At 55.5% G+C, this 22500-nt stretch overlaps 4 protein-coding genes across 12 annotated transcripts in view; 1 reads left to right on the top strand and 3 right to left on the bottom strand.

Moving 5' to 3' along the window:
• Positions 1-2211, bottom strand: part of LOC142886151 (FHF complex subunit HOOK-interacting protein 2B-like) — a 5832-nt gene extending 3621 nt beyond the window's left edge. Inside the window, exons 1-5 of one of the 3 annotated variants that reach the window (XM_076023104.1) lie at positions 1787-2211; positions 995-1073; positions 816-901; positions 642-725; positions 435-539 (exon numbers count right to left, since the gene is read on the bottom strand). In XM_076023104.1, the coding sequence (XP_075879219.1) occupies positions 435-539; positions 642-725; positions 816-901; positions 995-1073; positions 1787-1837 (405 nt within the window). In that variant the 5' untranslated portion in view covers positions 1838-2211. The remainder of the gene's footprint in view (positions 1-434; positions 540-641; positions 726-815; positions 902-994; positions 1074-1786) is intronic. The other 2 variants (XM_076023102.1, XM_076023103.1) reach the window with 2 other exon arrangements.
• A 317-nt stretch (positions 2212-2528) lies between these two features.
• Positions 2529-11488, bottom strand: LOC142886148 (disabled homolog 2-interacting protein-like). Of its 2 annotated transcripts, none has more exons than XM_076023095.1 (18): positions 11367-11488; positions 9631-9769; positions 9378-9550; positions 9030-9301; positions 7987-8195; positions 7764-7908; positions 7497-7641; positions 7180-7416; positions 6653-6842; positions 6303-6520; positions 6089-6180; positions 5542-6000; positions 4432-4715; positions 4203-4316; positions 3958-4080; positions 3700-3779; positions 3526-3613; positions 2529-3437 (listed from the first exon to the last, which is right to left on the bottom strand). In XM_076023095.1, the coding sequence occupies exons 1-18, from the start codon at positions 11399-11401 to the stop codon at positions 3267-3269; spliced, it is 3174 nt and encodes a 1057-aa protein (XP_075879210.1). In that variant the 5' UTR covers positions 11402-11488; the 3' UTR covers positions 2529-3266. The 2 variants fall into 2 exon arrangements, with proteins under 2 accessions (XP_075879210.1, XP_075879209.1); XM_076023094.1 differs by lacking the exon at positions 11367-11488 and adding an exon at positions 10676-10804.
• A 2763-nt stretch (positions 11489-14251) lies between these two features.
• On the bottom strand, positions 14252-20512 carry phf19 (PHD finger protein 19). Of its 4 annotated transcripts, none has more exons than XM_076023119.1 (14): positions 19941-20512; positions 18804-19081; positions 18632-18713; positions 18420-18533; positions 17944-18038; positions 17688-17836; positions 17516-17611; positions 17233-17422; positions 17068-17135; positions 16802-16948; positions 16635-16695; positions 16404-16489; positions 16246-16335; positions 14252-15366 (listed from the first exon to the last, which is right to left on the bottom strand). In XM_076023119.1, the coding sequence occupies exons 2-14, from the start codon at positions 18978-18980 to the stop codon at positions 15021-15023; spliced, it is 1701 nt and encodes a 566-aa protein (XP_075879234.1). In that variant the 5' UTR covers positions 18981-19081; positions 19941-20512; the 3' UTR covers positions 14252-15020. The 4 variants fall into 4 exon arrangements, with proteins under 4 accessions (XP_075879234.1, XP_075879233.1, XP_075879235.1 ...); XM_076023118.1 differs by having other exon boundaries at positions 18804-19065; XM_076023120.1 differs by having other exon boundaries at positions 16246-16332; positions 18804-19065.
• Positions 20513-20610: 98 nt separating this feature from the next.
• Positions 20611-22500, top strand: part of snapc4 (small nuclear RNA activating complex, polypeptide 4) — an 8486-nt gene continuing 6596 nt past the window's right edge. The window contains exons 1-6 of one of the 3 annotated variants that reach the window (XM_076023091.1): positions 20611-20911; positions 21146-21259; positions 21333-21367; positions 21498-21594; positions 21686-21720; positions 21821-21937. In XM_076023091.1, coding sequence (XP_075879206.1) covers positions 21148-21259; positions 21333-21367; positions 21498-21594; positions 21686-21720; positions 21821-21937 — 396 coding nt within the window. In that variant the 5' untranslated portion in view covers positions 20611-20911; positions 21146-21147. Of the gene's footprint in view, positions 20912-21145; positions 21260-21332; positions 21368-21497; positions 21605-21685; positions 21721-21814; positions 21938-22500 lie in introns of all 3 variants that reach the window. The other 2 variants (XM_076023090.1, XM_076023092.1) reach the window with 2 other exon arrangements.

The following is a 22500-nucleotide window of genomic DNA, read 5'->3' as shown; positions in this document are numbered from 1 at the left end:
CAACCATTCACACTCACACACACACCTACAGTCAATTTACAGCTTCCAATCCACCTCAAATGCATGAGTTTGGACTGTGGGAGGAAGCTGGAGAACCTGGAGGGAACCCAGCAGACGCTGGGAGAACCTGAGGAGAACCCAGCAGACACTGGGGGAACCTGGAGGGAACCCAGCAGACACTGGGGGAACCTGAGGAGAATGTAAACTCCACACAGAAAGGTCCCAGGCCCGGAATCAAAGCCACAACCTTCTTGCTAGTGAGGCGACAGCACTGCACCACTGCGTCGCAGGTGTTATTTTCAGGCCTTTTTGTCTGTGATGCTTCTCAGACCTCCGGGTCTTCCTAGAGTTGGATGGTGTGGTTTTGCTATCTTGATGACGGATGACAGGCCAAACGTCTTCAGGTGTGGCCTGCACAGGTGTGAGGAGCTCACCTGGACGGGTCTGTAGACGTTGACGAGATGCAGTAGAGGTCTGCTCATCTGAGACAACAGCTTCCAGAAGAACAACAGGACCTGCTGAACCATCCCAGGGGGGAACTGGGGGAGGGGCACGGAGAGGGGGAGGGGCATGGAGATGGATGAGGGAAGTGACTTGGCGCCATGACAGCGGTGGTGCAGGTGATGTGTGAGGACGTTCACCTGGGCCTTCCCCAGCGTGCACAGGGTCTCCAGCAGTTTGTGCTGCAGCAGGTATTCCAGGCACACGCCCGTCTCCTCCGCCCCCTGGTGGGCGGAGACAACGCGGCAGGTGAGCAGAGGGAGGAGACGACAGGTACAAGCCACACCCACCGTCTGCAGGGAGACCGCTGTTACCTGCTGTTTCTCCTCATACACCAGGATGTCCAACATCTGCCTGAGGTGCCAGGGGATGTCTGTCTGCTTGACTGGGCGCTGGTCATCTACACACACACACACACACACACACACACACACAGGTGAGTCTGACTCACAGGCACACAATTCCAGGTGTGTGTCAGTCTGGTGCAACTCACCTGTTGTCACAATGTAATAATTAGTGATTGACTTCCAGTTATCAACGAAGGACTGCAGCAGGTCGACTGTGGGCTGCCGCTGAGAGAGAGACAGCAGGAGGGGGAGAGAGAGGGGGGGGGAGAGGGAGATGGGGGGGAGAGAGAGAGAGACAGGGGGAGGAGAGAGAGAGAGGGGGAGAGAGAGGGGGGGGGAGAGAGAGAGAGACAGCAGGAGAGAGAGAGAGAGAGCGAGAGACAGCAGGAGAGAGAGAGAGGGGGGGGAGATGGGGGGAGAGAGAGAGAGATGGGGGGAGAGAGAGACAGAGAGAGGGGGGAGAGAGGGGGAGAGAGAGAGAGAGAGCGAGAGACAGCAGGAGAGAGAGAGAGGGGGGGAGATGGGGGGAGAGAGAGACAGAGAGAGGGGGGGAGAGAGAGGGGGAGAGAGAGAGAGACAGCAGGAGGGGAGAGAGAGCGAGAGACAGCAGGAGAGAGAGAGAGAGAGAGAGAGCGAGGGACAGCAGGAGAGAGAGAGATAGAGCGAGGGACAGGAGGAGAGAGAGTCAGTTGTCAGGTGAAGGGGGCGTGTCAACCTCAGGAGACATGACTGCTGATGACGTCACAAACGCCCATCAGCCTAAAGTTAGAAGCTAACATTAGCAGTCGCTGCTTTGTTTTGTCTGCCTATTCAACGCGGTCACGCGATTCACGCCGTTGAACCGCCTGGTGGTCGCGGTCTTGTGACGTCACGTGGCAGCGTTTGACTGCGCTGCGGCTAACGGGGCTAACTCCGCTAGCTTCAGACCGACAACTCACCGTCTCCAGCGCGTTCATCAGCAAAGTGCCCAGTTTGCTGAAGGCCTCCATGGTCACAGCGCCACCGAGCGTCCGCTCGTCGCTCACTCAGTGGCGTCCGGATTCCCCGTCAGTCACTTTGACACACCGACACACATTGTAAACAAAGTGACAGCTGACCGCCGAGCGTCAAGTTGAGTCAGCGGTGCCGGACTTCCGAGGTAGACTTTCAAAACAATGACGAGTGCAGTTAACGCTAAAGCATCCGGGGATTTTCAAAATAAAACCTGTTGGTAGGAGGATAACTGTCAATCCCGCAATGGGTCGCGCAGACGAAGGTTCCTCTCGCTGAGGCCGCGAAGCGCTTCCGATCTTCACCGTCAGATGGAGGAACTCAGGTGGCGCTGTCAACCACTGCAATGTGATGGCGCCACCATGTGTCTGCCAGCTGCATCTCCACGGAGGAAGTGGCGGTTCTGTCCATAGGGGGCAGACTCTTGGCTCTCACCGCTGGTGTGTTGGTACGCCGGGACGTTGTAATCGACAACAATTTGTGGAATGTCTCTCTCTCTCTCTCACACACACACACACACACACACACACACCACGTGACTTGCTCCTCCCTCAAAAGGCAGAGAAGCGGCTGAATCTGTCTGTGCTGCAGCCACTTTGGCAGTATTTAAATACCTTCCTGCAGGGGGCACTGGTGCAGAGCTGTGAAGTGACATTACTTCCTTTTGAAGGCTTCAACAAAGTGGGTGTGTCAGTTTGACAGTGGGATCGTTTATTCTCTATAAATACTGACCAATAACAGAAGCGCTGGATAAATATGGAGCAGAGTGGGTGTGGTCACAAACTATTCATCACAAGTTAGACTGTATACAATAAATTCTGAAAGTTTACATTAAAATTAGTAGAATTCTCTGCAACAACACAAACATCTAACCGTAAAACGCTACGGAAGCCGAGAGCGGCCAAACGCTCGCTAACAGTTTCCCTCTGGTTCCAGTCTTTGTGCTAAGCTAGGCTAATGGAGCTGGGACAACATGTCCAGAGTGGACCGCTCCTTTAAGACACAAACATCAGATATATCGAGGAACTGCCACCAGGACCAAGAACTGCCCCGGTCAGAGCAGAGCCGGTCAGAACCAGCTGGTCCAGGCTGGTCCAGGTGGGTCAGAACCAGCTGGTTCAGTCAGAGCAGCAGAGGTTTCACAGAGCCACAGGTCCAAAGAACTGCTGTCAGGAGAACCTTCTGCTGCTTCTGACGGTGACGTGGTGCAGTTCCAGGAAGCAGCCAGGAAACAGGAAGTGAGGTCACCAGAGTTCAAAACATGCAAATCAAAAGTGAACGGAGAGTCATTGAGCAGCGGTGCTGTGCAGAGACTGGACTGGTGGCTCTGTGGTCTTTATGACAGCTTTGATTGGTCTACGGAGGATGAGTCCACCCACATCATGCAGAAAGACCACACCTCCTCCTCCTGCGAGAGCCAATCAGAGCTCAGCTGTTGCCGGAGCTGCGGAACTCTCCGTTCTCAGTGATCTGCAGGGAGGAGGTGTTGCTAGGCGACAGGCCGTTCCTTTGGGACGTCACAGCGTAGCGCTCCTTCAGCTGGGTCAGCGCCGTCATCAGGCGAGTGTTGGCGGCATCCAAGCTGCCGATGCGCTTCTCCTGCAGCGGACAACAAGTGCATCCTTCTTTAAACAGTCATCTGCCGCAAGGGGAGACAGACACCTTCACAATAAGAGCCTGACCACACCTGAGCATCAATGATCTTCTGCTTGGAGTCCACCACCGCCTGCATGTCCGAGTGGTCCTTCTTCAGCTCGTCTTCCACCGCCATCAACCTGTGCAGTTCAAAGGTCAAAGGTCAACATCAGACAAACAGGAAGTGGACGATGGGTGGGGAGAGGGAGGGGGTCGAGAAACAAACCTGCTGATGATGCTGTTCATCTGGAGATCTTTGTCGTCCTGCAGCCTCCTCAGCCTGCTCTCTGTGTCCTCCAGCCGCACCTGGAGCCAGCACACACACACACACACACACACACACACACACACACACACACACACACACACACACACACACACACACACCTTTAAGACCGCTACAATGACTCATGATATGATTAAAATGACTTGAATTGTGACAGATTGACCAGCTGATCCAGGACAAGCTGATCCACCTTCACACCTGGTACTCCTGCAGCATGCGCTGGTTCTGCTGGTCTTGGATCAGTAACCGGGCCTCGCACTCATCCTGCCTCAGCGCTGCGACTCGCAACTTCTCCTGCAGCAGCGCAATCTCCTGCTGATACTGCACACACACACACACACACACACACACACACAGACACACAAAGCAAGTTGTGACCGGACCAGAACAAGAGCCAGAACCCTAACCAGGACCAGAACCTGCTGGTCGGTGTAGTGACCCACCTTCTCAATGAGGGTGTCGTCCGGGCGATCATCGTCTGCCTCGCCGTAGGAGGGGGCGGAGTTCATGTTGAGCAGCCAGGCAGCGGTCCGGTCCAGTGCACATGGAGATGGAGCCTGAACACGCACACACACACACACACACACACACACACACACACACACACAGCAGGTCACCACGGCAGCCTGCAGGAGGATGCAGGTGTGGTTGCCGTGGTGACCACCTGCTCACCTTGGCGGCAGGTCTCTTCTCAGGACTGTCCCCCTTGGAAGACGACGAGGCCTGTCTGAGCCGCGACTGGCCGCCGCTCGGCCAATCAGGACTTGATGACATCATGCTACCGGAGGCGGGGCGAGGTGGGTAGGCTCCTCCTCCTCCCGCCCCCCCTCCTCCGCTGAGCATGCTGGGAGGGGTCCGGCCTCGAGGGGGTCCGGGCGGGGCGGAGGAGGGGGGAGGAGGCTGATCGATGCGTCGCTGAGGACCTGAGGAGTTCTGCCGAGGGGGGGCGGAGCTACCTGGAGGTGAGATACGATTGGGTGAGTGGGCCGGTCGGTGAGAGGGGTCATCGGACCATTGTAATGGAAAATAACAATTTATATGTAGAACATTAGTGCTGTCACCTCCCAGCAAGGAGGTTGTGGGTTCAATTCTGGGCCCTGTTCCTGTGTCTGCTGGGTTCCCCAGGTTCTCCCTGTGTCTGCTGGGTTCTCCAGGTTCTCCCTGTGTCTGCTGGGTTCTCCCCAGGTTCTCTCTGTGTCTGCTGGGTTCTCTGCATGTTCTCCCTATGTCTGCTGGGTTCTCTGCATGTTCTCTCTGTGTCTGCTGGGTTCTCCCCAGGTTCTCTCTGTGTCTGCTGGGTTCTCTGCAGGTTCTCCTTGTGTCTGCTGGGTTCTCTGCATGTTCTCTCTGTGTCTGCTGGGTTCTCTCCAGGTTCTCCCTGTGTCTGCTGGGTTCTCCCTGTGTCTGCTGGGTTCTCTCCAGGTTCTCCCTGTGTCTGTTGGGTTCTCCAGGTTCTCCCTGTGTCTGCTGGGTTCTCTGCAGGTTCTCCCTGTGTCTGCTGGGTTCTCTCCAGGTTCTCCCTGTGTCTGCTGGGTTCTCTGCATGTTCTCCCTGTGTCTGCTGGGTAAGAAGAAGAAGCAGCAGCAGCGTCCCTCAGGACAGTGAACTCCTCCATGTTGACAATCAATGCAGCCTGTATGTTGATGCTGCACTAATGACAAGAAGAACACTGTGTGTTCTGTCCAACCCGCTCCTTCAAGCTCGAGTGAACTTTGTCTCATGGAGCAGTCGGACCTCTGATGTGTGATGGATACATTGTACAACACCATGTGACCGTGGTACCTGGCAGGGTCTCGGAGAGTGACAGCGCCCGCCGGGAGTACTCCTCCCCGCTGCTGCTGCTGGACATGGCCGACATCCGCTCCCCCCGCTCGGCTCCGCCCACTCCCACCGACATCTGGGTGAGGAAGGCCGGCTTGGCCGCCGTGGCGGTCCGGTCCTCGGCGGCCCCTGCCGAGCCGTCCGGAGGCGTGGCCTCCGTCTGCTGCCGCGGTGACGTGGTGCTCATGTGATACACAGGGTTCTGGAAGGAGAGGGGGAGGAGCCCCGTCCTGCGCTGCCATTGGCCGTCCTCCAGACCATCGCTGGGAGACGAGTCCTGCAGGTCCACCAGGGACAGACTCCGGCTCTCGTGGGTCAGACCCGGCCCCTCCCGCCGGCCCCCATTGGTCATCTCAAAGGTCCCCTCGTTCTCATTGGGCTCCGAGTAGGAGGAGCTTGGGGCCGGAGAGCCGTGAAGTCCTGCAGGAAGTGACATCGCAGCGCGGTCAGCCTCAGGTCAAAGGACAGACAGAGTTCTCGCCGGGGTTCCATTGAGGTCAAAGGTCACCTGATGCCGGCTGCAGACTCGAACCTTTGGTGACGAAGAACAAGTCCTTGTTCTCTGGAGTCGGAGACGGAAGTCTGGTGAAGTCCACCAACCTGCAGGGAGACACCAAGATCAGAACCAGTACCTGAACCTGCCGGACCAACACCTGCACCAGGACCAGGCCCTGGACCTCAGCACGAGTCACAGGACTCGCTGCAGATATGCGGACGCTGACCCTCCATCCAGTCCGATTCCGCCCTGCAGGCCGATGGAGGGATTGCAGGTCGCAAGAGGTGGCGAGAGGGGCGGCGACAGAGGAGGCGGGGACACTGGGGGCGGAGACACCATCCGCTGAGCCTCCGGAGAAGAAACCAACACGCCCCCCGGGTTGGCGAGCGCCAACGACACGTCTCTGAGGATCCGAGGAAGAGGAGCGAGCTTGGCCAAGCACGCCTGCAGACAGACAGGAGAGGCTGCGGTGAGCTGCAGTGAGCTGCGGTGAGCTGCGGTGAGCTGCGGTGAGCTGCAGTGCAGTGAAGCACAGGTGCACAGCGAGGGACTTTGGTGAGACAACTCAAACGTCACCTGGTCCAGCTCTGTCAGCAGGGTGTGCAGGCTGGACAGCTCGCGGCCCAGGTCGATGTAGCCGTCGAAGCCGGCGGTGTGGTTGAGGCCGTCGGGGTTGGAGATCTCCTGCAGGAAGCGCTGCATGCTGCTCCACTGCCGCTCCACAAAGTCGTTCATGAACAGCATGTACTCCTCCTTGGTGCCGAACCTGCAGGGACACCACCCAGCGCTCAGCTGCTGCACCTGCTGGAGCTGCTACACCTCTAACATGTGCTGCACCTCTAACATCTGCTGCACCTCTAACATCTGCTGCACCTGCTGGAGCTGCTGCACCTCTAACATCTGCTGCACCTCTAACATCTGCTGCACCTTTAACATCTGCTGCACCTGCTGGAGCTGCTACACCTGCCTCACCCATGACTCCCATGACACCCATGACACCCACTCCGCCCACTGCCACCACTACACCCTTGACACCCACTACCACCTGTTACACACTACACTCACTCTCCCCACCAGCTCCACCCCTGTCCCGGTGGCCTTACTTGCTGAAGTTGGCGAGGGTCTGGATGACTTTGGCGATGAGGGTGAGGGTCCTGGCCGAGCGCTCGTCAGGATACTCCTGCATCAGGTCGAAGAGCGACGGCGACATCACAGCCGGACACAGGAAGCGCAGGAACAAGGAGGCGCTGATGAGCCGCTCGCTGAGGTCCAGTCGGCCGCGGGAGCTGCACTCCTGCCGCCACGAGGCAAACACCTCCTTCAGCTCCCGGGGGAAGACCCTGGGGGCGGGGCGCAGAGTGACACGCTGGAAGGGGGCTGGGGTGTGGCTGGAGAGTGTGGGCGGAGTCCCGCTGAGTACCTGTAGGAGTCGAGGATCTTGCAGAAGGCCAGTTCACAGCACATCCTCAGGTTGGCCTGGTGCTCAGACAGCTCGGAGGAGCCACAGCGGGACGGGTCCACCTCGCAGTTCTCATCGGACTCATAGAGCGCCTTGATGAACTCACCTGGACACACACACACACACACACACACACATACACACACTCAGGTACGTTGCCTCTGTCAAGCATAAGTGGTCACGTGGGTGTGTCTGGTGTGTGTGTGGCGTGGGGGGGGGCAGATCTACCCAGCGCGTCCTGCAGGTACTTCTGGCCAATCAGCTTCAGGTATTCCTCGATGCTCTTGGTGGCCAGCGTGTTTTCCCTGAAGATCAGCTGGTCGTTGTCACGGCAACGGTCCACCTCCGACATCATCAGGTCCGTCAGGAAGTCCTGCGACAAGAAGGCGGCGCGGGTCAGTGTGGGGAGGAGGCGCGGCTTCTGCGAGGAGGCCGGGGGAGGCGGAGTCACCTTGGCCTTGCCGGTGCTGTGCAGGATGTGGACCAGCGCGGCGGCCAGCTCCTCCTTGGCCCTCAGGCTGATGGAGGCCTCCAGCGTGTTGCACAGCAGCAGGTAGTTGGCGCTGATGTACTCGGCAAACTCCTTGTACTGCTCCATGGGGAGGATGACGATGCTCTGGTAGCGCGCCTTCACCCGCACCATCGGCACCGACGACTTCCCTGCAACGCAGACGAGGGAAGGCGGGTGAACGGGAAGAACGTGGGCGGCGGCTCCTGTCACATGACCGGGACGGAGCAGGCAGTGGCGGAGCGTCGAGGCCAGCGAGGCCAGCGAGGCCAGCAGGGCCAGCAGGGCCAGCAGGGCCAGCAGGGCCAGCGAGGCCTCCTCTGCTGGACCAACCGTCCTTCAAGGAGGACGGTTTCACATCAATGTGAGGATGAAGTTCTCCCCCATTGGTTGTTCTGTTTCATCATATGATCCACTGGGCTGCATTGCCTTCACTGTGCTTATTGCTGTAGAACAAACAGTTTGTGTGGTCAGCTTGTATGACCAACACAGCACAGCTCCTGGTCCTGGCAACAGCCAATCAAGTCTGGAGTCTGCGGTGCCAAGACCAGCGAGCTGCCTCACATGTGTACGCCTCCTGTGATTGGATAAAACCCTGAGAACCTCGAAGACTGAACTGAAGCAGGATGAACCCACGCAGGCCGAAGGAGAAGGAGAAGATTCAGTTGTTGGGACATAAACGCTGTGGCACGTTGGTCTCTCATACGAACCAGCGGCAAGGCTGAGTTTATTGGACCAGTTGGGACCAGGTTTAAAGCTCAGACTGTCGGTGGGCCTACTAAAACTCTGCTGATCTCTTCAACCCAGTGTTAGTGTTGTGATTGTGATTGGCTTACTGTGCACACTCCATGCTTCTCCATGGGTTCCTGTATGAAGGTGACCTCTGTGTTAGTGTCCGTGGGTCCCTGAGCTGCCGTGTCCTACCGAGGCTAACGTGAGGTGGATTCGGTGAGGACCAGGTGACCTACCAGGACCAGGTGACCTACCACGACTGGTGCTGGGCGTGCTCACTGTGTACCACTTCTCCAGCAGCTGCCTGCCGCTCAGCGTGGCGGCCGGGACGTTGACCAGGCCCACGTAGCTGCTCTTGTCCTTCTTCCTCTTCCTGTCCGTGTCCTTGTAGAGGTGCAGCGTGACGGCGCCCACCGGTGGCAGGCTGTTGAAGTCGAAGCGTTCGCCCCAGAAGACGTTGTCGGTCTTCAGCTTGCAGGACGTGCGTGCGTACAGGCAGTCGTCCAGGCAGAGCTCGCAGAAGTACCTGCAGGAGAACCAAGCCAGCGCAGTCAGGGGGGCGGTGGGCGGCGCCGTGGCCGTGCAGAGCGGCGTGACGGTACCTCTTCTTGGCGGGCAGATCTTTGGCCTCCACCACCCACAGCGTGAGGACGTTCTCCAGCCGCCGACTGTTGTCCCTGTTGGGGTGGACGGCTCTCCGCAGGTTCTCCATCCACTTGTCCCGCTCGGCTGCAGAGCGGCAGGAGAAGCACTTGGAGCCCGTGGACGTGGTCACCTGGGAGACAGGTGAGGAGCATGAGGACAGGCGGTGTGTGTGTGTGTGTGTGTGTGTGTGTGTGTCTGTGTCTGTGCCACCTCGAAGCAGTAGTCCTGTCCCAGCAGGGACGAGTGGACCGGCTTGATGACCACCGATTGGTCCATCCTGAGGGTCCAAACACACCCGGCGCTAAGTGAGGAGTCCTGGCTACCGCGGCGCAGCCTCTGTGTCAAACACCTGGGGGAGGAGTCAAGAGTCACGTCAGTGGCTGCAGTTCCATGAAGAACCTGGTGATGAAGAACCTGGTGATGAAGAACCTGGTGAAGGGAACGGCTGGACACGGTCAGGTGGTTTCTCACAAAGATCCATGCATTTACATGTCAGCGGACGTGCGGGGTCACATGACCAGTTGACTGACCGGTGATAACGCCGCTCTATGATTGGACGGAGGAGGAGACGGAATGTTTTTTACAAGTCATCTCAGAGGAAAACAGAGCCAGCATCCTGGACTCCATCACGCCTGATGCCCTTCACACCTGCTAATCACCAGTGCACTGTGTTGAAAGTTGCCCAATGTGGCTTTTATTTTGAAATGCAGCTGCAGTGCATGGCCGTTCGCCACCTGTCGTCACGCATCCGACCCGTCCGCCCACCCGGACCCCGACTCTCGCTGGCCCATTGAGCCACGAGAGCGACCCCCTTAATCCAGGCTGACGCTTTGCTAACATGCTAGCCACGGTGAGCTGTCAGTGTGGCGTGGGGGGAGGGGTGTGGTGACCTCTGACCCCCCTCACTACCCCATACACAGGGCGATCTGTCGTGACCCTGTTAGCTTGTTCACTTCCATCATTAGCTTAATGAGTTCTTCAACATCAGCAAGCTGCAGTGTGTGGGTTCTGTATGAGCGTGTGCGTGTGTGTGTGTGTGTGTGTGCGTGTGCGCTCTAGCTGCTAATAGCCACATGCTAACAAACCAGGCTAGCTGAGTACACGCTGAAGCTTAACGCACACGAAGCATGCACGGTCATACAAATCAGGAAGAGGCCAGACACACAGACACACAGACACACACACACACACACACACAAACACACACACACGCTGGCGGGTGTCGGGGACAAAGGCAGCTGATGGAGCGACTCACCGAGCAGCATCCTGTGGGGGGGGAGGGGCTACGTCTCCATCTTCTCCTCGGAGGAGAGAAGATGGAGAACCTGCTGCTGCTGCTGCTGCTGCTGCTGCGCGACAGTGCGTCCGCCTGTCTGTCTGTCTGTCTCTCTTTCTCTCCCTCTCTCTCTCTCTCTTGCTCTCTCTCTCTCTCTTTCCCTCTCTCTCTCTCCCTCTCTCGCTCTTGCTCTCTCTCTCTCTCTCTCTCTCCCTCTCTCGCTCACTCTCGCTCTCTCTCTCTCTCTTTCCCTCTCTCCCTCTCTCTCTCTCCCTCTCTTTGATGCTGCACAGCTTCTCTCTCTGTGTCTCTATGCAACTCGTCCTCTGTCAGCAGTGGCCCCTCCCTGCAGTGAAGCTGCCCTACTTCTCCCCTTCCCCCCCCCTCCCTCTCAGTCTCCTCCCCTCCTCTGTGTCAGCCGCCCACCCCACCCAACCCCACCCCCGACTACTCAGAGCTTTAACATTAACTTTGGCACCATCCAGAGGGCCACTCCACAACAGAACCACCTGGTACCAGAACCACTTCAGACCAGAACCTGGGATCTGGTTCTGGTCAGAGTTCAGTTCACAATCCAGCTCTTCCAAAAGACCAACCAGGTGATTGGACCGCACCAGCTGAGTCACAGTGGAATTGTGGGGCATTTATTATCCAGTCATCATTCACTTACCTGTGATCAGTCGTATTGATCTGCTCACACTTCATGCTGATTGGACGAGACAGTTTGGGCTGAGAGCGAGTACGACGGAGAGACTGCTTCAACCTCCGAGACAGATAACCCTGAGGAGGAGGAGGTGGAGGTGGAGGTGGATGAAAAGGAGAAGTAAAAGGAGGAGGAGGAGGAGAAAGAGGAGGAGAAAGAGGAGGAGGAGGAGGAGGAGTCCATTCATCAGATCAGACTGAACTCAGTGACGATATTTATTTTTATTTTTATATTTGCAACAAGATTCAGCAGGAAACTGTAAAGTTTGCGTGATCCAAAGCAGATGTTTTCCCCTCCACTTCCTGCAGGTGGCGCTGCTCCACCGATCCGCTGCTGCGTTACCATGGAAACAACAGGCTGCAGCAGGTGCGTGTGAGCGTGTTTACCGTCACTCTGGTGGGCGTGTCCATGTTAGCACTACTGGGCATGCTCAGTCTGCGGAGTCCCCTCGCTGCAGTGCCTGGAGCAGACAGAGAGCATGTTGGGAAATGTAGTCACCCAGCTGGAGTCCTCATTCAGGGACACAGAGACAAAGAGGCCGCTAAACATCTGAACCACGGAGAGACGCGTGGATCAGGTCTGTAATGGGTCCCCGGGTGGTCCCCGGGTCCCCGGGTCCAGGACCAATTCTGGACATCTATTGGACGGTCAAACTAGGTCCACTATTGGACATCCAACCAGGACCCAACTTGGACGCCACAGCTCAAGGACAATTAACTGGTTCAGAAAACTCCTTCTTCCCCCTCTTGAGAGTCATAGGAGTGTTAAAAAAAACATCTGGACCAGGACCAGCACTAGACCCGGACTAGATCTGGACCATATCTGTTTCAGATCTTGACCAGACTAGGACAAAACATGAACCAGACTAGAACTGGACCAGGACAAGACCAGGACCAGACTACAACTGGACCAGGACAAGATACACAACGGACCAGGACCAGACCAGGACCAGACTAGGACAAGATTAGGACCAGATCAGGACCAGACCAGGACCGGACCAGGACCACACCAGGACCAAACTAGGAGTAAACCTGGACAAGACCTGGGTCAGAGTGGGACCAAATCTGGGCCAGATCTGGATCAGACACGTCCTGGACCAGGACAAGACCTGGACCATAGTAGGACCAGACCTGGACAAGACCTGGACAAGACCTGGACCCGATCTGGACAAGACCTAAACCAGACAAGGACTGGACCAGGAATAGACCTGGACCAGACCAGGAATAGTCTTGCACAAGACCTGGACCTTTTGGAACCAAGGCCGGGACCAAGCCTAGACCTTGGTCAGGGGTGGCCCCACCCTGCCAGCCTTCATTTCTATAACCCGGAACCCTGTAACCCCTGGAACTTAAGTAACCCACCCACCCGACCCCTCCCATACGTCAGGTCAGTCACATGACCTCAGGTCTGTATGGGTGAAGCTGCTCTGACCTCTGACCCTGTGTCTCTGTTGCCATGGTAACCAACATCCAGATTATAAGATTATTATTGTAACATGAAGATTAATCAGAACAACTAATCCTGCTGTCATCACACACACACACACACACACACACACACACACACACACACTTCTTGTCTTACCGCTAAATTCTTCCACCTTGTCAGCCATCACCCGTCCTCCTGTCTGTCCCTTCACTCCCTCCACTCACCACTTCTTCTTCTTCTGCACTTGAAGAGTCCTCCTTACCTTTGTGGGTGGAGCGAGGCGGGGCCGAGGTGAGGTGGAGGGTGTATCTCAGCAACCAGACGGTGCAAGTCTCCGCCCTCTCGGCCAGCAGCAGGGGGTGGACCTGGGAAGGGTAGTTTTCCATTGGCACCAGCAGGGGGAGCAGGAGGTGCAGGGGGAGCAGGAGGTGCAGGGTGCACTCGTCCTCACCTCCAGGTTGTTGAGCATCACTAACTCCGCCTCCGACAGGATGCAGAACATCTTACGCCAGACCTCAGGCTCCGCCTTCCGACCGCACGACAGCCAATGGACGGAGCCGCTTTTCAAATCTGCGACATCAGCAGGAGTTGACTGCAGCTGCTGACCAGCGCTCAGGTCAAGGCCCAGTGTGTGAAAGCTGGCCTGGCCTGGCGGAGGTTCAACACCTAAACATCTTCCATACATCTGATGTGCAGGGAGGCGGTCCTACACCATCATACATATAAAAGCTGCTGGAGCTATTTCACACCTTTCTCTTAAATGCATTTGTTCCATGTGTTCATTCATAGTTTTGATGCCTTGACACACACACACATATATGTATATACACACACACACACACACACACACACACACACACACACACACACACACACACACACACACACACACAGTACATTGGTCAGCATTCAACATAAGCATGCCTGCCTGACGGTGCCCTACATAGGAAACAGACTTCCTTAAAAGTTTAAGGAAGTCTGTTTGCCCCCCCCAAGATGTGTACACTAGAGCCACCTAGTGGCCAAGCAGCGGTAGGACAAGTCAATGGGGCTCACATGCTAGTACACGACAGAAAGCCAGCGCTGTGTCAACTCACCCGTCACCGTCATCCAGCCCATGTGCTGACACCTGGACAGGTGTTTGACCAGCTCCTCCATTAGAGCCACAGACAGGCAGACAGGCAGACAGGCAGACAGACAGACAGGCAGGACCGGAGTTGTCTGTCTGTGAGCAGCAGACTCACACCTGAGCTGCTGCTCTGACTCTTGATGTGTGTTTGTTTCTCACGTGTCAGTTAACACCTTAATGTTATTAACAGATTATTACCTGGGCGCACAGAACACACACACACACACACACCACACACACACACACACACACACACACACACACACACACACACACACACACACACACACAGGGGTCAGAGGTCAAATAACAGTTTGTTTTATTCCAGAGTGGCTGGCTGATTGGTCAGCTCAACGGATAATACAGTCACGTGATCCAAACAACTTTTTATTGTCCAATGGGGGAGAGCGTGGGGGGAGGAGTTACAGGTTTAAAGTGACAGAGTCAGTTTAACGTCTCAAAGACCTTTTAGCGCTGTTAGCATGTGTTAGCTTAAAGCTAGACTGTGACATTTAAGCAGTGATTATCAGTTTGCATAGATAGGTCAGCTGACAGGAAGTGGACGCGGGCCGCTCGCAACAAAAAAACAATGGTTATATGCAACTTCCTTTCTCTCTGTGGTGGGAGGGGCAAGACTGGAAGCAGAAGCAACAGGCCACGCCCACTCTGCAAGGTCAGAGCGAGCGTGGCTGACGAGTCATTTTAGCGCAGGATGCTGTCTAACAGCCGGGGGGCGCTACAGGAGACTATAAAGGAAAGAGTTTGGTCCGACTTTGCTAGAGTAACACTGTGTGTGCATCTTTGGCTGAGCGCCTGATTGGCTGAGCGCCTGATTGGCTGAGCGCCTGCTCCTTCCTCCAGCCTCACCTGGACTCCATCAGCTCTTGATTATTAGAAACTGATGACGACGTCACGCCCGACACTTTTCCTTTGTCAGTTATTTATTTTGTCATTTTGTCGCACACGGCGGACGCCGGGGAGGGGGAGGGGCTTGCCAGCCAATTGGTTTAAGGGTCGCTGGTGAGAGTGGAGGAAGACCAATCACAGCCCAGTCAGGTGACCTTCTAATAGGGTGTTGTCCCCTCCCACTCCAGGAGGTACTGGACGGTGCCCTGGGCCGTGACCCGGCGGGCCAACACCTGGTAGCGCTCGCCGTTGGTCAGCCGGCCCGCCACCCCGAAGTAGGAGGAGATGGAGGAGTGGAGGTGGGAGGAGTCGGAGGGGATCTGCGAGGGGTCAGACAGCAGGTGGGAGGAGTCTGTTGGCAGGTGGGCGTGGCTGACGGCATCCTGGTCCTCGAGCAGCCCAGAGAGCTCCTCCCCTCCAAGCTCCTCACCCGCTTCGCTGCGATTGGTCCAGTGGCTGTAACCGTTGCTCGGCAACTTCCTCTTCTGACTGCCCACCCTCCTTCTGCAGGGCGCAGAGGTCAAAGGTCAGACGTGGCATCGCGGAACGCAGTGTCTGTTGATGTTGCAGGGGGGCAGGAAGAGGAGGAGGAAGAGGAGGAAGCAGAGAAAGAGAAGATGGAGGAGGAGGAAGGGGAGAAGGAGGAGGAAGAAGAGGAGGAGGAGGAAGAGGAAGAAGAGGAGGAAGAGGAAGAAGAGGAGGAAGGGGAGAAGGAGGAGGAAGAGGAAGAGGAAGAAGAGGAGGAAGAGGAGGAGGAGTAAGAAGAGGAAGAGAAGGAGGAGGAGGAAGTAGAGAAAGAGGAGGAGGAGGAAGAGGAGGAGGAAGAGAAGGAGGAGGAAGAGAAGAAGAAGGAGGAGGAGGAAGAGGAGGAGGAGGAGGAGGAAGATGAGGAAGAGGAGGAAGAGGAGGAGGAAGAAGCAGAGAAAGAGGAGGAAGAGGAGGAAGAGGAGAAGAAGGAGGAAGAGGAGGAGGAAGAGGAAGAGGAGGAGGAGCAGGAAGAGGAGGAGGAGCAGGAAGAGGAGGAGGAGGAGGAGGAAGAGAAGAAGAAGGAGGAGGAAGCAGAGAAAGAGAAGGAGGAAGAGGAAGAGGAAGAGGAGGAGCAGGAAGAAGAGGAGGAAGAGGAGGAGGAGCAGGAAGAGGAGGAGGAGGAGGAGGAGGAGGAGCAGGAAGAGGAGGAGGAGGAGCAGGAGGAGGAGGAGGAAGAGGAAGAGGAAGAGGAGCAGGAAGAGGAGGAGGAAGAGGAAGAGGAGGAAGCAGAGAAAGAGAAGAAGAAGGAGGAGGAGGAAGAGGAGGAGGAGCAGGAAGAGGAGGAGGAGGAAGAGGAGGAGGAGCAGGAAGAGGAGGAGCAGGAAGAGGAGGAGGAGCAGGAAGAGGAGGAGCTACCTGAAGTGATACGAAGTGCTTGTTGTAGCAGAACCGGAAGTGGAGGCGTCGGTGGAGTCCTGGTCCACACTCACTGTCCTACTAGAACTGCTGACAGAGACAATCAGCTGACGATGACATCACAGTGACATCACCAACAGACAGGAAGTGAGTCTCACCTCTTCAGACTCTGCAGCTCGTCCAGGGTGAAGTCAAAAATGTTGGCCATGTGATGGTTGGAGGCCCAGCTGCAGGACAGCTCATTCTACACACACACACACACACACACACACACACACACACACACACACACACACACACACACACACACACACACACACACACACACACACACAGAGTCACCTCACCTCAGCTGAGACGGCAGTGATGAAGTGAACGGATCAACTTACAGTGGGGATGGCGTCTGCGAGGAGCCACTTGGACTTCCTCTTCCTCCTCTCAGCAGAGATACTGCACACACACACACACACACACACACACACACACACACACACACGGTGAGCTGAGGTGAGACACGGACACAGCTTGGGTCCACCAGGACACACAGGAAGCCCACCTGCTCCTGACCACACACTTCTTCTGGCCACGCCCCCCTTCGTTCTGAGCACGCTCAGGGAAGAGCTTGGAGGGGGGGTTGGGGGGAACCCGGTTCCTCAGGCGGAAGATGCACTTCCTCTTCTTGATCTCCTTCCCACACAGGAACCTGGACACACACACACTGTTCACTCCAGCTGACCTTCACACAACCATGTGTGTGTGTGTGTGTGTGTGTGTGTGTGTGTGGTGTGTGTGTGTGTGTGTGTGTGTGTGTCGCTGCCTTACTTGCTCTTGTATTTGTTCAGGGCATCCAGCAGGTGCTGCCCCCTGTCTCCTGGAGGAGTGTTGGACAGCTGACAATAAACAAAGAAACCTTGAGCAAAGAGAAAACCAGAAGAAACCAGAACACGGCTGGACCAGAACCAGAACCAGAACCAGAACCTCTCCTACCTTCCCCAGTTGCAGATGGTCCCAGTTCTCAGAGACGAAAGCCAGGATCTCGTCCAGCTCAAAGTACTTCTTCTTGCTGCTGATGGAGAGGTTGTAGAGCACCAGGTGGACCAGGTCCACCCACCTGAGGGACAGGCGCTTCACATACTCCGCCCCCTTGTTGCACGGAGCGCACAGGAAGAGGTAGAACCTGAGGAGAAGCAGGTGTTAGGATGGAGAGGATGGAGCTCCGCAGCAGCAGCAGCAGCAGCAGCAGCAGCAGCAGCAGGAGGTCAAGGGTCACCTGTCTCCAAACATCATGCTGTCCTGCAGACACTGGGTGCAGGCCTCGTGGAACCACTGCTGGCACCGGAAGCACTGCAGCATCTTCAGGTACCACCTGCACAAACACCAGAGTTACACCCACGCCCTGGTGATGATGTCACCCGCAGAGCCGCTCCCATTGGTCCGCTTACTCTCCAGGGCCTCCGCAGTAGCAGTAAGACTGCTGCTGATTGGTCCGGTGCTGGGAGTCCCAGTCCAGGGACGTCAGGTCGTAGGTCAACACCTGCTTCATGGCTGACAGGGCTTTAGCGATGGGGCCTTTCTTCAGAGCGCCCCCTTTCTGCGTGGAGGACAAACTGCAGCTTTAATCCTGCAGATCCTGAACACAAATCTGTGTGTGTGTGTGTGTGTGTGTGTGTGTGTGTGTGTGTGTGTGTCTGCGGGTACCCTGACTGCCAGGGCAAAGACACAGCGTCTGCAGAACCAGGGTGTCAGAGTAACGCTGCCCTCTACTGGTGGAACATGACACTGCTGGTGGTAACCTGTCACAAAGGGAGGAGGGTGAGTGAACAGCACTGCCCCCTGCAGGCAAGAACAGCTTCTGCAAACAGCGTAAACTAAATCCCCAGAACATCATCAGAACCGCTGAGCACTGTTCTGCAGAGCAGATCCAGAATGTTGCAGCGTGCCGAGGTTCATATTCCTCTGGTTGACGGTTGCCATGGCGACGCACAGCCGGCGTTCCATTAATGTGTGCTTTGCTGCGTGCGCGTGGCCTGAGGTGAACATACAAGGAGTTGATGGAACCCGGTTCCAATCAGCGGTTCTGGAGAGTTCTCCCAACTCAGGGTTGAGACTCTGAGATTGTTGGACCTCTTCCCTGGACCACCACCCAGGTGTCGGCAGAGGACCGCCTCACTCACCGATGCCGCACTTGCCACAGATGAGGATGTGGTTGTCGTGATCCAATTGGCTGTCAGAATTTGGCTCCACCTCCCGGCAGACGGAACAGCAAGGCTCCTCCCCGGGGACGCCTGCTGCAAGGTGATTGGACGGAGCGGTGTGAGCGACGGAGAGCTGAAGTGCTGTGCCGGTTGCGACCAGCAGAGGTCACACCTCCACCTGTGTGTCTCACCGTGCTGGATGTCCTTCCACAGCACCCAGAACTTGGAGTTGTCCTCAAAGGTGACGAAGCAGCTCTGTCGGGGGGCGCTGATCTGTCCACCAATCACAACGCAACTTTCCGTCAACCAATCAGCACAGAGTCAGTGTGTGCGTGTGTGTGTGTGAGTGTGTGTGTGTGTTACCCGCTGTATCTTGCCCAGGTAATAGAGCCCATCTGACCAGTGGCAGAGAACAAACTGTCCCACGCTCAGGCTGGACTCCTCCTCCTCCTCCAGACTCCGCCCACTTCGACACGAGCCACTTCCTGTCGAGCCCTGGGTGTCTCGGGCCGAGAGGGCGCCCATCACGTCCTCAAACATCCTGTGGAGATCCAGACCCGCAGCCTCGGCTCAGGAACTGGGCGTCGCACGGCTGGCCACGCCCCCTGGGGTGATGCTCCAACCGCTGCAAGCACAGGGAGCTGGGATTTTAGATGTACATGAATGTATATAAATATACACACATACACACACACACACACACACACACACACACACACACACACACACACACACACACACACACACACAACTGAGGCCTCATTCTCCAAATTCACTCTTCATCAATGCATCAATGCAAAGTCTTTTAGCGTCGAGTGAAAACTCACTAATGTGTGGAACCAGTTCACTCACTCTTCACTCTTCACCACTTGGTGTTTATCATCCAGTGCAGCACATCTGGACTGAGCCAGCCTGCAGCACTGGACTTGTGGGTGTGAGTGGATGCACCCAACATCACGTAAGCACACCAGGCGCTTATTACTGCAGTATAGTGTAGCAGCAGCAGCAGCAGCGCTGCTGGTTTATATTGGCTGAGTTGCTGAGACATCAGCACAGTGCTTGGTGAGGCAGCTGTGCATGGAAACCGGTCCGTCCACCTGTCTGTCTGTCTGTCTGTCTGGGAGACAGACTGACTGACTGTCTGTCTGTCTGACTGACTGCTGGAGGTTATGATTCATCTCTTAACTGTGGGGGGTTGACACCGTCGAGCATGCGCAGTGCGTCCTCCCATCATCAACTTACCAGAACAGCGTATAAACTAAAACCGTTAACTCGTACGTGAACACGCGCGCGTGCTCTCTCTCTCTCTCGCTCTCTCTCTCTCTCTCTCTCTCTCTCACACACACACACACACACACACACACACACACACACACACACACACACACACACACGCACAAAGAACGGTATAACGGAAGTTTGTGTCGGAACCGACAGAACCGGGGGAAAATTCTGGTTCAGGTCACGAGGAACAAGACGCGATAAGCGGCACTGTCTCACCTCTCCCGTCCCTCCGGTCCGGTCCGGTCCCCGTGTCTGTCTCTGAGCCGCTAACAGACAGACGGGTGGGGTGATGTGTGAATCAATGTCCAGTCTCCTCAGTCCTCAGCCTGTCTGTCTGTCTGTCTGTCTGTCTGTCCCTCAGTCGGCCCGCCTGTCACTGGGTTCCGGAGGCTCCGCAGCGCGAAAAAACTTCAAACTCCATCAGTCGCCATTTTTTTACTTTTCGCGCGAATCACAGAGTCCCGCGAATCATTCGCACCAGCGTCGTCGTCATTCACGTAACATGACGTCATGACGCCGCTTGCAGGAAGTGGCGCTCGTTTCGGTTCGCTCCGTTCAGAACCTCGTTTTTTTGAATTTATGCACCGATTTAAATTTGTGAAACCTGAGAAAAATTTGAGTGTTTGCCAACGACTGTGAACCGTAGATCACAGTAAAGACTGTGAGGCGGAAATTGTCCTGCCGCGCAAACAGTCGGCGGCAACAAATGTTGTTGCACTTTTTGTTGGATTGTGGTCGTCGTGGTAGTACGTGGTGTTAAAATATTTCCAAACGTGTTTTGAAAATATTTAGGAGTTCTTTTTTTTTTTTAACAGCGGCTGAAACGATCACATTCCTTTGTGGAACCAAAGACTGGGGTGACCGGAAGTGACCGGGAGGAACCAAATAAGAAGCGGACGGTTTGTTTTGGTTGTGTAGCTTGTTTTTTCCAGATTAAAAAAAGGCCAAATAAAAAGCAATTTCCAGTCAGTCTCTCCGTCAAAACCGAACCCAGAATGATGTCAATGCCAAAGAAAGATCCCGAAAGAAGGAAGAAGCCGCGCCGCAGTGCTTGCTGGGTAATATGTTAACGACAGCGCTGCGTTGATTGGAGCTTCTCGGCATTCGGAGGTGGAAAGAAAAGACAGAAAGAAGATAAAGAGAAAAGGAGGATTTACTGAAGGAAGAGGAACCGGAAGAAACAGGAGGTCAATAATCACTTTGTCTAACGTTAGCCGCTGTTGTGTGTTAGCTGATATTCTGGTGGTCATTCAGGGTCCAAAATGTTCCCTATTAGTTGGAAACTTTTTGCAACATCACGTTTTTTGCGCCCTTCTAAAGTGTGTGTGTTTGTGTGTGTGTGTGTGTGTGTGTGTATTCATATACATTCATGTACGTCTAAAATCCCAGCTCCCTGTGCGTGTGTGTGTGCGCGCGCGCAGACATGTCTGTCTCTTTGTCACTAGAGAGAGACAGGATCCAGCGGCAGGTGGAGCAGCTGGAACAGAGTCTGTCTGTGACACACACAGAACTGGAACTGCTGAGCAGTGAGACAGGTATTGCTCTCGCGCCTGTCTGTCTGTCTGTCTGCCTGTCTCTCTAACACTGGTGTTCTGTCGGTCTTTTCAGATAATGCATCTGACGATGACAACTCAGAGGAAGAGGTAATACTCACCTTCAACTCTAGAGTGAGACCAACAGACAATATTAAACTGTGTGTGTGTGTGTGTGTGTGTGTGTGTGTGTGTGTGTGTGTGTGTGTGTGTGTGTGTGTGTGTGCACACGTGCGCTCAGTCTGCAGCAGGTTTGCTGGCCCAGAGAGAGAAGATCCAGAAGGAGATCCAAAACCTGGAGAATGTCCTGGGACAGCACAGTCCAATCAGTGTGCCAGGTACCTGTCTGTCTCCATGTTTGTCTGTCTGTCTGTCTCTCTGTCTGTGCTGATGTACTGATGTGAATGTCTGTCTGTGGTTTGTGTCCAGCTGACGACAGCAGCAGCAGCAGCAGCAGCGAGGAGGTCAGTAACAACATCAGACGTCAGTGGTCAATCCATCTGCTTCAGGCCACTCACTAATCTGTCTGTCTGTCTGTCTGTCTGTCTGTCTGTGCAGAGCGAGTTGGGTCAGTCTCTGTCTGTGGAGTCGTGTCTTCAGATGAACCTGGTCTACCAGCAGGTGCTGCAAGAGACCCTGGAGCAGCTGGAAACCCTGCTGACACAGAACCAGAGACAGCAGGTAAGAGACGTGAGGGGAGATCCTTCAACGTGATCCCTCAACGTGAGAGGAGATCCCTCAACGTGAGAGGAGATCCTTCAACGTGAGAGGAGATCCCTCAACATGAGAGGAGATCCCTCAACGTGAGAGGAGATCTTTCAACGTGAGAGGAGATGTCTCAACGTGAGGGGAGATCCCTCAACGTGAGAGGAGATCCTTCAACGTGAGAGGAGATCCCTCAACGTGAGGGGAGATCCCTCAACGTGAGAGGAGATCCCTCAACGTGAGGGGAGATCCCTCAACGTGAGAGGAGATCCCTCAACGTGAGGGGAGATCCCTCAACGTGAGAGGAGATCCTTCAACGTGAGATGAGATCCTTCAACGTGAGAGGAGATCCCTCAACGTGAGAGGAGATCCTTCAACGTGGGAGGAGATCCTTCAACGTGAGAGGAGATCCTTCAACGTGAGAGGAAATCCTTCAACATGAGGGGAGATCCCTCAATGAAAGCAGCTTTGCTAGGAATGCAGAACATTAAAGAGGACACTGGAATTGGCCATGTCGACCGTCACATGACACACTGCTC

Source organism: Nelusetta ayraudi, unplaced genomic scaffold (genome assembly GCF_046127955.1).
Source record: "Nelusetta ayraudi isolate G7.1 ecotype Tasmania unplaced genomic scaffold, CSIRO-AGI_Nayr_v1 ptg000014l, whole genome shotgun sequence".
In the NCBI taxonomy this organism is placed as follows: domain Eukaryota; kingdom Metazoa; phylum Chordata; class Actinopteri; order Tetraodontiformes; family Monacanthidae; genus Nelusetta; species Nelusetta ayraudi.
This window is presented reverse-complemented; position numbering and strand designations above follow the sequence as displayed.